The 12,156-nt window shown below is 42.2% G+C and overlaps 1 protein-coding gene across 5 annotated transcripts in view; it reads right to left on the reverse strand.

The window, feature by feature from the left end:
* Window positions 1–1,921: 1,921 nt before the first annotated feature.
* Window positions 1,922–12,156, reverse strand: part of LOC140394407 (acyl-coenzyme A synthetase ACSM3, mitochondrial-like) — a 135,033-nt gene continuing 124,798 nt past the window's right edge. For 4 of the 5 annotated variants that reach the window (XM_072481654.1, XM_072481651.1, XM_072481650.1 and 1 more), the window contains 2 exons: window positions 10,103–10,222; window positions 4,379–4,642 (listed from right to left, as the gene is read on the reverse strand). In XM_072481654.1, coding sequence (XP_072337755.1) covers window positions 4,547–4,642; window positions 10,103–10,222 — 216 coding nt within the window. In that variant the 3' untranslated portion in view covers window positions 4,379–4,546. Of the gene's footprint in view, window positions 2,406–4,378; window positions 4,643–10,102; window positions 10,223–12,156 lie in introns of those variants that run through there. The other variant, XM_072481652.1, reaches the window with a different exon arrangement.

The raw sequence follows: 12,156 nt of genomic DNA on the forward strand, positions 1-12,156 counted from the left end.
TCAGCAATTAGGGTGGGGGCAGCTTCAGACAATCAGACACTAAGTTACACACTGCACTTTTAACTGAAAAACAGCAAAATTAGACTTACCACTTACCTTTCCGGATTACCTCACTGCACCAAATTACCAAGTTCCAACTCCCACTCTGGATGTGTCTCACTCAGGATGGGTCTCCTTCACCTGCGCAAAACTTACTGAGTGTGCTTTCTGTCAGTCTTTTATAGACCTCAGTTAACCAGGGTGACTCACTGTTTAAGCTTAAAAAAGAATACAATGTACACGCTTGTGCCACTGAACAGGCCTCAGGTGACTGACAGATAACTGCCTCTCAGCAATTAGGGTGGGGGCAGCTTCAGGCAATCAGACACTAAGCTACACGCTGCACTTTTAACTGAAAAACAGCAAAATTAGACTTACCACTTAGCGTTACTGATTACCTCACTGCACCAAATTACCAAGTTCCAATTCCCACTCTGGATGTGTCTCACTCACTCAGGATGTGTCTCCATTGCCTGCGCAAAACTTACTGAGTGTGCTTTCTGTCTGTCTTTTATACAGACCTCAGCTAACCAGGGTGACTCACACTACTTAAGATTCAAACAGAAAAATACAATGTACACCCTTGTACCACTATACAGGCCTCAGGTGTCTGATAAATAACTGCCTCTCAGCGTTTAGGGTGGGGGCAGCTTCAGCCAATCAGACACTAAGCTACACACTGCACTTTAAACTGAAAAACAGCAAAATTAGACTTACCACTTAACTTTCCTGATTACCTCACTACACCAAGTTACCAAGTTCCAATTCCCACTCTGGATGTGTCTCACTCACTCAGGGTGTGTCTCCTTCACCTGCGCAATATCAAAGATTATCTCTGTAATCGACCAGTTGCTAAAGAATGATTAGCGTTATACGGCCCAAAGATTGTAGTTAAGGGGCGATGGTCAGTCAGAAGTGTAAAATGATGTCAATAAAGAAATAGAATTTACAGTGCAGAAGGAGGCCATTTGGCCCATTGAGTCTGCACCGGCCCTTAGGAAAGAGCACCCCACTTGAGCCCTAAAGATAATGTTGAAACATTTTAAGGACTAAAATGGTTCTCAAAGCTTCTTTTTCTAATTGAGCGTAATTTGATTCTGGGCTAGTTAATGTTCATGAGGTAATAGCTATCGGTCATTCCTCTCCTGAGAGCATTATATGCGAGAAAACTGCGCCAATCACAATGGGTGTTGCATGACAAGCAAGCTGTAACCTCAGCTTTGGATTTTAGTGGATCAATAACTATGACTTAGATACATAGAAGATGTATCTTCTTTAACCATTTGATAATCATTTTCACATTCTTTGGTCCAGTGCCATGCCTGTTTGACACAAAGTGTGTAATGGCTTCATCTAAGTTAGGAACAAATTTTGCCACAATAATTGAGGAATCCTAAAACTGCCTCATGTTTTGCGGACGTGGGGCTTCTAGGATCTCAGCCATTTTCTTTGGCTCTTTATGTGAACCATCTTTGACAATGATATGACCCAGATAGTGATGGAAGACTTAAAACATTCACACTTTTCTTTCTTGACTCTAAGATAGTGATTTTGTAATCGTGTCAGGGTAGCTTTCAAATTCCTGACATGTTCTTCATCATTTGAACCTGTAATAAGAATGCCGTCTAGGTAACATTATACAGCATATAGCCCACTCAAAATTTGATCCATGGTTCACTGAAAAAGAGCAGGTGACGAAGGTATCTCCAATGGAAGTCTCCGATGACGAAAAATAACTATGTGCGGTTGTGACTCTGCGGCCACATTCATCTGTAGATATGCCTGTGACAGATCTATTTTGCTAAATCTTTGGTCTCCTGTGAGCCCAGCGAATAAATCTTCACTAAGTGGTAGAGGATATTGATCTGCACACAATACTGGGTTAATTGTGGGTTTAAAATCTTTACTGATTCTGACTGAACCATCACACAGGAACTATTGGTGTCACCCAATCACTGGTAGTAACGAGTCAATGACTCGTGTCTGAACTAATCTTTCAAGTTCTTTTTCTACTTTTAACCTGATGGCATATGGTACGGTTCTCGCTTTGAGACATTTAGGTGCACTGTCTGGCTTGATTTTGAGTTCAACTTCACCTCCTGTCACTGAGCCCAGTGACTCTTCAAACACATTTGCATACTTGTTCAGAAGATGTTGCAGGTCATTCTTTGAATCAACCAGTTGGTCCATGGCAGCCCAATTGAGTTTTATCTTTCTTAACCATGTTCTACCAAACAAGGGATGTTTCCATGGACAATGTGGAAAAGCAACTCTGCTTTTTGACTGTTAATTTCCGCATTCACCATAATGGATGTCTTTAGTGGTATAACCTCTTCTATGTACGTCCTTAAGGTAACATCATAATACTGTAAAGGTAGATAAATAAATAATCTTTATTGTCATAAGTAGGCTTACATTAACACTGCAATGACGTGACTGTGAAAATCCCCTAGTCACCACGTTCTGGCGCCTGTTCGGGTACTCAGTGGGAGAATTCAGAATTCTCAGCTGGTACGGGAATTGAACCTGTGCTGCTGGCCTTGTTCCACATCACAAACCAGCTGTCTAGCCCACTAAGCTAAACCAGATGTTGTTTTAGCTTCTGACTGTACATTATCTCGGGTATTAGTTATACCGCAACACTCAAATCTACTTCCATCTTTATATTACATCAAGCATTGGGAATGCCCAGACGCGTTTTTGATCACCGTGTACTGATAAGACACCTAGCTTGAATTCTTGAAGCTGATTTGGCACATTATTTCCGAATAAGTGGGATCCCTCTAGTTCCTGTTTCCTCCCACAGTCCAAAGCTTGCGGGTTAGGTGGATTGGCCATGCAACCCCTTGGTGTTGAAAAGATGTGCGGGTTGGGTGGGTTATGGAGATGGGGTGGACCTAGGCGGATGTTCTTTTAGAGGGTTGGTGCAGATTTGATGGGCCGAATGGCCTCTTTCTGCACTGTAGAGATTCTGTGATTATAATAAAGGAATTAGGTATAAATGTAAATAAGTCATACAGCATTGGCTGGGGGTGGGGGGGGGGGGGGGGGGGGGGGTTGTCAGGAACTTATTTCAGTTTTGAAATAAGGTGTGAGCTATTTTGGGCTGAGATGAAGAGTCCTCAAAGAGTTTTGAATCTGTGGAATTCTGATCCCAGGGGTCTCATAATGTTCAGTTGCTGGGTAAAATCAAAAGTAGAGAATGAAACATTTTTGGATATAAATGGAATCAAGGGATATGAGGTTCGTGTGGGAAAGTGGAGTGAAAATGATCAGGATCTTATTGAATGGTGGAGCATGTTTGAATGTTTTTTATTCTAGTCCGTTGGATTTCAGGGGGCAAAGTATTCCTTGCCACTGACTAAAAGATTGGTAGGAAGCCCACCCACTAAAATGCTATCTATTCTGAACACTATGTTTAAGTGTCTCAGGAAGAAACTTCCATCTCCCTCCATGGAGTAAACACTGCCTTAGAGAACTGGTGGCTAATTGATTTCAAGGTAAGTCTGGGCAATGCCAGATACTGGATTTGTGCCGGGCGCAATGCATAAATATGGAAGGAATATCGCTTAGTCTCCATTGAATAAGATTGCATATACAGCACACAAGTTAATTCAGAAAGCAATGTTGGGTTAAATTTCACTCGAGATAAACTTCAATATAATTATACTTTGGCTTTATATTAAATTAAAATAAAAATGTTGCTATATTTTGACTTAATATTTAAATTAAAATATCTTGATTTCCCGCTAAATATTGAGTGAAACATGGGGGTGGATTCTCTACCACCTGTATATACATCTAAGAGATAAGTGCTTTCACTTCTTTTTCTCAGCAGAAAGCTTTTGATGTGGTGATGACCTGTCAATCATAGCAAGATGTTTATAAACATTGTGGTTAAGTTCACAGCAGGATACTTGAGAAGCATTCAAGCATGAATGGAGATGAAAATAAACAATCCAAATACCTAGCAGTTTAGCAGCTATTACCCTGTCAATTACAGACTACTAAAAGCTATTTATTTTTGAAAGTGAATAGAAACCTCGCAGATCAAAGGATCTGACGGGGTCAAAAGCCTTGTGATGCGTTTTGATTTCTATTGAGTAACAGCTGCTGTTTTCTACATATCTGTCTGAGGCAGCAGGTGTCAGGGATAGGTAAGTGAGAAAGCAGTGATTTTTCACAAATTCTGCCTGGACTGCTCTGATGAGGTGGGATGAGTCTCTGATATGGGGTCACTGATATGGGGAGTCTCTGATATGGGGCGTCTCTGATATGTAAGTCTGATGTAACAAATAGTGGGTATTAACAAGTAGTGGGTAAAAGGAAATTCTGCAACTTTATAATGAAAGCATCCTTTATTATATTCAACAAAACCCATATGCTATTATGACTTTAACAAATCAATCAGTTAACATATAATTAATTTTGTCATCAAATAATTAGTTGAATTAAAATTTTTGCTTTTTATTAATGATTCCTCTTTATGATGTTGTACAAAAGTGATTTAGGGATTCGTGTTTTTCCCCCATTCTTTCTTTCGTAATATACCTCTTTTGATTTTCCCACTAATGGTCTTGGGCAGTTCCTTCACAAATTCAATCTGTGGGGAAACAAAGACAGTTTGTGATTAATGTGCATTCAGATAGGCCAAACTTCTTTACCAAAAACTGAATGGGTACAAATGAAGGAGACCTCCTGTGTTGGAACATCCCTTTGAGCACTGGCCACAGTCCCACTCCCATTCTTCCCAACGAAATACTCGAGGAGCCGGTGGTGGCTGCCACTCTAAGGACCTGGAACCAACTCAGACACCACTTCAAACTTGATGACATGTCTGCTGCAGCTCCCATCTGCAGAAACCATAGATCCATCCCGGCGGAAATAGATGCCACTTACAAAATGTGGAGAAAAGTTCTAAAAGATATTGAATACTGCTTCACAAAAAGCTGTATTGAATCTATTAGTCATGCCAAAGCAATGCATTAAAGTGCAGCATATGTTGGCAAGATGTCGATAAGAATATGAACAGTTGAATTTCATAGAATTTACAGTGCAGAAGGAGGCCATTTGGCCCATCGAGTCTGCACCGGCTCTTGGAAAGAGCACCCTACTCAAGCCCACACCTCCACCCTATCCCCATAACCCAGTTACCCCACCCAACATGAAGGGCAATTTTGGACACTAAGGACAATTTAGCATGGCCAATCCACCTAACCTGCATATCTTTGGACTGTGGGAGGAAACTGGAGCACCCGGAGGAAACCCACGCACACACGGGGAGAATGTGCAGACTCCGCACAGACAGTGACCCAAGCCGGGAATCGAACCTGGGACCCTGGAGCGGTGAAGCAATTGTGCTAACCATTATGCTACCATGCTGAAAGTGCAGTTAATTGTTCTTTAAGATCAAATGCAAAAGCAATACATAGCACTTCTGCGGCATGAAGACTGTCTTGAAGAACAGAATGGAGGAACAACAGAACAAAGACTCTGTTGAAGTACAAAAAAATTCAAGAAGAAACCATGAGCTTCACAAAGGAAAGAGAAGCCTGTTACACGAGCTTCACATGCTCCGAGGATCCCTCAGGACAAAATTGTTCCTCTGGAAAATTAAAAAGAGAAGCAAAATTAATTTAGTGTCACTGGAAAGAACTGAAGGACCAGTTGACAAAGAAGGCTCAGCGATGTTTTACGATCCAGGAAGCAAATAATAAGCTGCAATCTGATATCCAGGCATTGAAAGAGGAAATACAGTTACAGTACATTCATACTGAAGTGTGTGAGACAATGACAAACATCACTGAACAACAGAGTTTTGGAATTGCAGAAGGGAAAGGAGAAGATGAAGTTGAAGAGTTGTTGTTTACAGGGGTAACAAGTAGAAGAAAAACTTCAGCTGGAGTTTGACAGTCGTAAAAGATGTTCTCTACCTCTGCTACCATATAGCCAACTAAAAGTTCCCACAGAAGAACGTAAAAAGTCTCAGAACCAATAGGCATAAGTAAAATTACAGAATGTATGTTGGAGGTTAGCACAGAGGAATCATGCTCTGCTTAGGAGAAGCTGATCAGTGCAAAGAACCAATGTTCATGGATGAAAGATGCGTTTGCTAATGATAAACAGGACCTGATGAGAACATTACCGTGTTGCTTACAGAAAGTAGAACATTTGAAAGAGGACCTGAAATACTCAAATGATAGCCTTATTGAAGAAAATTCAATAAAGATTGATCTTCAATTAGAACTTGATGAATTTCAAGTATCAGAAACTGTTATTAAATATTGTGAAAAACACCTGGATCATGAAAAGGCTCAGAATTAGTAGTAGTAGCAGGAAAAGGGATTGCTGATTAATCAGAACAGTTGGCTGAGTGCAGAATTAACAACCAAACGGATGAAATGTTAGAATTTCACTGTTTAAAGAGCAATGAAATTTTAGAACTTCAATTCAATCTGAAGAACATAATGTGCAGTAAAGGAAGAGCAAATCCAGAATTTGAAAGCAGATAAGGAAAATTCTAAGAAACAAATTGAGGATCTTTCGAGTGAACTGACAGCGGCCAGTGACCAAGGAACAAAAATTTCAAAAAGAAAACAAATGCGTAGGTGAAGTTGTTAAGTTTGTATAAAGGTTCTGTATATTAACACTGAATCAAAAACAACAGAACTCAACAGAATAATTGCCGAGCCGAATGAAAAAGAACTGGAAAATATGAATAAACAATATTTAGCTGACATTGTGAAACAAGTGGAAATGAAGGTTCAATTTTGGAAATGTCAACTTCCAGGAAGAACATGGCTGACCCCCACAGAGAAAGAAAACCTTATCCACTCTAAAAATGAACTGAGCAAATATTCCATCCGAAAAGAACGGGACAAACCCACTTGTCCAAACAAGCAGACAGATTGTCGATAAAGAGAAATGCAACTCTAAGGGGCACAAAAAGTGGAATATTAGGAGGAGACACCCATGTGTCAAAACTGCAAATATTACAAATTCAACTCTGAGCCAACAAAATCAGCCCAAAGCAACTGAGGATACCACTCCTCTCAACATGATAAAAATGAGATCTATAAGAATCAGCCGTCTTCAGACTGTCTGAATTTGTGAAGTTAAAGACTTGAGCCGAGGTGGGGGGGGGAACCTCTTAGTAAAACACCAAATAACCTTAGAACAGTGGGGGTTGGAGGAGGTGTGGGTGAACCTAACCTCCAACAGCAAAAGCGGCAGCACCTTCACTAAAACCATCTCCAAGAGTCCCATGCGAGTTATGTACCTAATTGGCTGTGGGAATCTTGCCACGAGGTTCCCAGCATCACAGTAACACCTAATTGCTTCACTTCCCCAGGGGGCAGAAATTCTGTCCCAAAAGCTGTTGGCCACTCAGGAGCTGGCAGCTCTCCCATTCCAAGTAGATGCACATGGATCGTCACTAGATCCCTGGAAAATGGTAAATAGAGTTGGGCTAAGGGTCACAGTGAGCAGTGAGTGGGGGAGGGGGGGGGGGGGGGGGGAGAAGGCGGGTTTGGAGGAAAAGGGAAAGGCAGTAGCACCCCCCCTTCCCACCGATGTTCGGTCGCTGGATTAAGCTCCGAGTAGATGTGACTGAAGCCCACTCACCCCTCCACCGAGAATAGGAGGGGGGTGGCAGGGTCTCCATCTCAACCAATTACATGGCCTCCTGACCCCTGAAACTCTCTTGATTGGGGTGGGCAGGGGGAAAAACACATTAAATATTGCCCAAAGAACAATAGCTTCATTGAAAATCTGGAGGCAGTTTCGCCAACACTTCAGGTTGGGGGCAGGGTCAAGGGAAATGCCGATTCGGGGGAACCACAGATTTGAGCCAGGGAGGTGGGATGGAAATTTCCGGAAATGAGAAGAGAAGGGGATTAAGACGCTAAAAGATTTTTTCTTAGGGGTCGGTTTGCATGATTGAAGGAGCTGGAAGCGAAGTATGGGCTGGAGCAGGGAGAAATGTTTAGATACATGCAGGTTCGAGATTTTGCCACAAAGGAGATAAAGAGCTTCCCGGAGGCACCGGCCTCCACATTGCTGGAGGAGGTGCTGACGACAAGGGGACTGGAGAATGGGGTAGTGTCAGCGGTATACGGAGCTATTTTGGAAGAGGATAAGGCACCACTGGAAGGGAGGAAGAGTTGGGAGAGGTTATAGAGGAGGGAGTCTGGTGTGAGGTGCTCCGGAGAGTAAATGCCTCCACCTCATGTGCGAGGATGGGGCTGATGCAGCTGAAGGTGGTATACAGAGCACACCTCACGAGGGCGAGGATGAGCCAATTCTTTGAAGGAGTAGAAGATGTGTGTGAGCGTTGCAGGGGGGGCCCCGGCTAATCACGTTCGTATGTTTTGGTCCTGTCCAAAGCTAGAGGATTACTGGAAGGAGGTTTTTAGGGTAATCTCCAAGGTAGTGCATGCATGTGAAACTGGACCCAGGTCCCCGGGAGGCCATATTCGGGGTGTCGGACCAGCCAGGGTTGGAAACGGGTGCTGAGGCAGATATCGTAGCCTTCGCCTCGTTGATCGCCCGAAGGCGGATCCTGTTGGGATGGAGAGCACCCTCTCCACCCTGTGCCCTGGTGTGGCGGGGGACCTGTTGGAATTCTTGACTCTTGAGAAGGTTAGGTTTGAACTGAGGGGAAGGATGGAGGGGTTCTACAAGTCATGGGCTTTATTTATTATGCACTTTCAAGAACTGGATAACATCGAACATTAGTTGGAGGGGGATGGGTGGGAGGGGGACTGTGTGTATTAAGGGTGACAATGGGTAATCTCTGATTCCTTTTTGTCATTTGTTCATGTAAACATGCGGGCTAATGTTTGGGGGTTGGTGGGACGATGGGATCGTTCTTATTGTTATGGGGACTGACATATTTGTTGCTGATGATTGTTTATTATTGGTGGGTGTAAATTTGGGAGAAAATGTGAAAAAGGAGAATAAAAATACCGCCCAAAGAATTTTAAAGTTTGCATTCTACCACTTAGCAGCAGCACCGAGTGGACTGCATGTATATCTTGATTCAAATTTCAGATGGCGTAACTGAATTTTATCCAATTTATAGGCTAACATTTCATTGGTCAGCTTGCAGCACCAAGTAGTTATTGTATTTACAAAATTTATCTGCTCAATTTGTGTAGATGATTATCCATTATCCTCGCTTCCTTAAACTTCAACAGATTAATTTGCTAGTTTCTAAGTTATATTGATAACATTTATTTTACCTTCAACATTAAAAGCCAGTCCTACAGAACAGCTGGTACAGCAGATTCACATGCACAGATTGTGTGTAGTCAATAGCTGAATGGATGCAACAGCATTTTGACTGGATTAGGGATTTTTTTGGGGAAATGCCTACTACAGGGGCTGATTGCAATGAAACTCATTCAAATTTGCATATGTTAAAAGATCAAGATAACTTGTCTGATAGGTATACAAAAGGCATTCTGAAACGAGATTGCAAAGTACAGATAGTTTTCAATACAAACCTTTTAACAATTTGAGATATGGGCACATAGATTAGCGAAAGGCAGCAGTGGATTTTGTAAAATAAACTCAGATTAATGACATATATGCTGAGTGGACAGCCGAGCTAGGTTGCAGTATCTATCTTAGTTGTATCTGCCATTTAATGTGAAATTAATAGTTTATAATCAATCACAATTTGCCTGTCAATTCATGTTTAACTTTCATCGATTCTGGATTTTAAAATGTAGTTGGTGACCAGGATAGTATTTAATATTTGCATTAATTGTCTTTTGTGCAGCAAAAATTGTTTTGTTTTAAATCTATTGGAATATTGTGGCTGCATTCTTTCAGTAAAGAGCTCAGACTTTGGATTTTTTTTAAAGAAGAAATTGTTACTGGTCTAGGCCAAGACCATAACTGTACTGCTAAGAACTGATCTAAAATAAAAATGCACAACACTGCAATGGCCGTTGCATTCACTGCCCTATCTGGATTACTGATCTTGAAAGAATTACTCAGAAGCTGTTATAATAGCTATCATTCTAATACAGGAAATCAGGAGAGGTAAAATACAAACCTTTCTTGGGTATTTATATGGTGCGGTGATTTTCTTCACATGTTCTTGCAATTCTTTAATTAATTTGTCAGGATCACTTGAGGTATAAGCAGCACTTCGAATGACAAATGCCTTCACAACCTTAAAAGAAGATTTTTTTTTTTATATGGAAAAATTCAGAGTCTTCAAAATGTGATATGTCACTAAGGATCATTATGGGCATTATTTATAAGATATAGGAGCAGAATGAAGCCACTTGATCGATTCAGTCTGCCCCGCCACTCGATCATGGCTGATCCCTTCCTGGCTTCAATGCCACCGTCCTGCCCATTCTCCATAACCCTTCAACCTATTACCAATTAACAATCTGTCTAACTCCTTAAATTTACTCGCTGTCCCAGCATCCACCGCACTCTGGGGTAGTAAATTCCACAGATTAACAATCCTTTGAGAGAATTAGTTTCTCCTCAACTGTTTTAAATTTGCTACCTCTTATCCTATGACAATGACCTCTCGTTCTAGAATGCCCCACAAGAGGAACATCCGCTCCACGTCGGCTTTACCATACCTTTATCATCTTGTACACCTCAATCTGATCTCCCTTCATTCTTCTATAATCTATAGAGAATATGGGCCTAAACTATTCAATCTTTCTTCATACAACAAACCCCTCATCTCTGGAATCAACTAAGTGAACCTCCTCTGAACTGCCTCCAATGCCACTACATCTTTCCCCTAACAAGGGGACCAAAACTGTGCACAGTACTCCAGGTGTGGTCTCACCAATGCCTTGTATAGTTGCAACAACACTTCCTTACCTTTATACTCTTTATGTTCTGTTATGTGATATTGCAACAGCCAGTTGTGCCAATGAAGCGAGTATTTTACATTAGTTGTATTTGTAAATGGAGGTGTAAAGGCCAGGCTTTTGCAGTAATAGATCTTAATCCTGTCAAAAATGTGTAATTAAATTAAATCAAAGGGGGCAATTTTCTGGCTCCATTTGAGGCGGGTACAAATCCTGTCATGGCTGCTAACTCACAAGAGCGTGAATCCTGCTTACCATGAATTTAAATAGATTTAAATATGCCGAAACAACATAACGTCTTATCTCTGAGTTCATCATATGTGTCATCCCCATCACCGCCCCCGTCGCTGGCATGCGGCTCTGACAATGGTGGGGTGGGGGGGTCCACAATCGGGAAGGGGGGTGCAGAAAGAGAGGGAGATTGCCGGTGATGTTTAATGGTGGGGTTGAATTGCTGGTGGTGGTGAATGGATTGGGGGTGGTCCCTATGTCTGTGGGGGCAGGAGGGGGGGGGGGGGGGGGGGGAAGGGGGAAGGTTCTTTTAATTTTGAGATCAGAGTGCCCTTTAAAAATGGTGCCCCGATTTCTGTGGAGCTGCGCTTGCTGGTGTCTTTAGGCTCTGCCCGTCAAGAATGATGGCACAAAATACACCCTCATGATTTTTTGGGACAAAACGTCAGACGATTTGGAGAGAAACGTGGCTGGTTTTCGGTTAGACTTTGTTAGTTTTGGGGGAAAATTCTGCCCAAAGAATTCAGTCACCTGCCAAAAAGCCATTCCTAGTTAGGATTTTGCTTAAATATTCAACGTGATTTTGTGAGGAGGTAAATCCTGCTAAATATGACTGCAGCCCAGTTTTTTTTTTTAATAAACAATGTTATTGAGGTATTTTTGGCATATAAAACATTGACATTGTATAGTACTGTACAAAAAAGAAAAGCAAATAACGCATAGTACAAACCACAACTCCATTCTCGCAAGGACCTGCCTATACCACTCCCTGCTCTACTCTACCCTAGCAGCACCCCCCCCCTCCCCCCACCCCGACAGTTTATTCTCCGCGAAGAAGTCAATGAATGGTTGCCACCTCCGGGCGAACCCCGATAGTGAACCTCTCAGGGCGAACTTAACTTTCTCTAGACCGAGGAAGCTCGCCATGTCCGATAGCCATTCTTCGGTCTTCGGGGGCCTTGAGTCCCTCCATGCCAACAGTATTCGTCGCCGGGCTACCAGGGAAGCAAAGGCCAAGACATCGGCCTCCTTCTCC

This window comes from Scyliorhinus torazame, chromosome 17 (genome assembly GCF_047496885.1).
Source record: "Scyliorhinus torazame isolate Kashiwa2021f chromosome 17, sScyTor2.1, whole genome shotgun sequence".
NCBI classification, from domain to species: domain Eukaryota; kingdom Metazoa; phylum Chordata; class Chondrichthyes; order Carcharhiniformes; family Scyliorhinidae; genus Scyliorhinus; species Scyliorhinus torazame.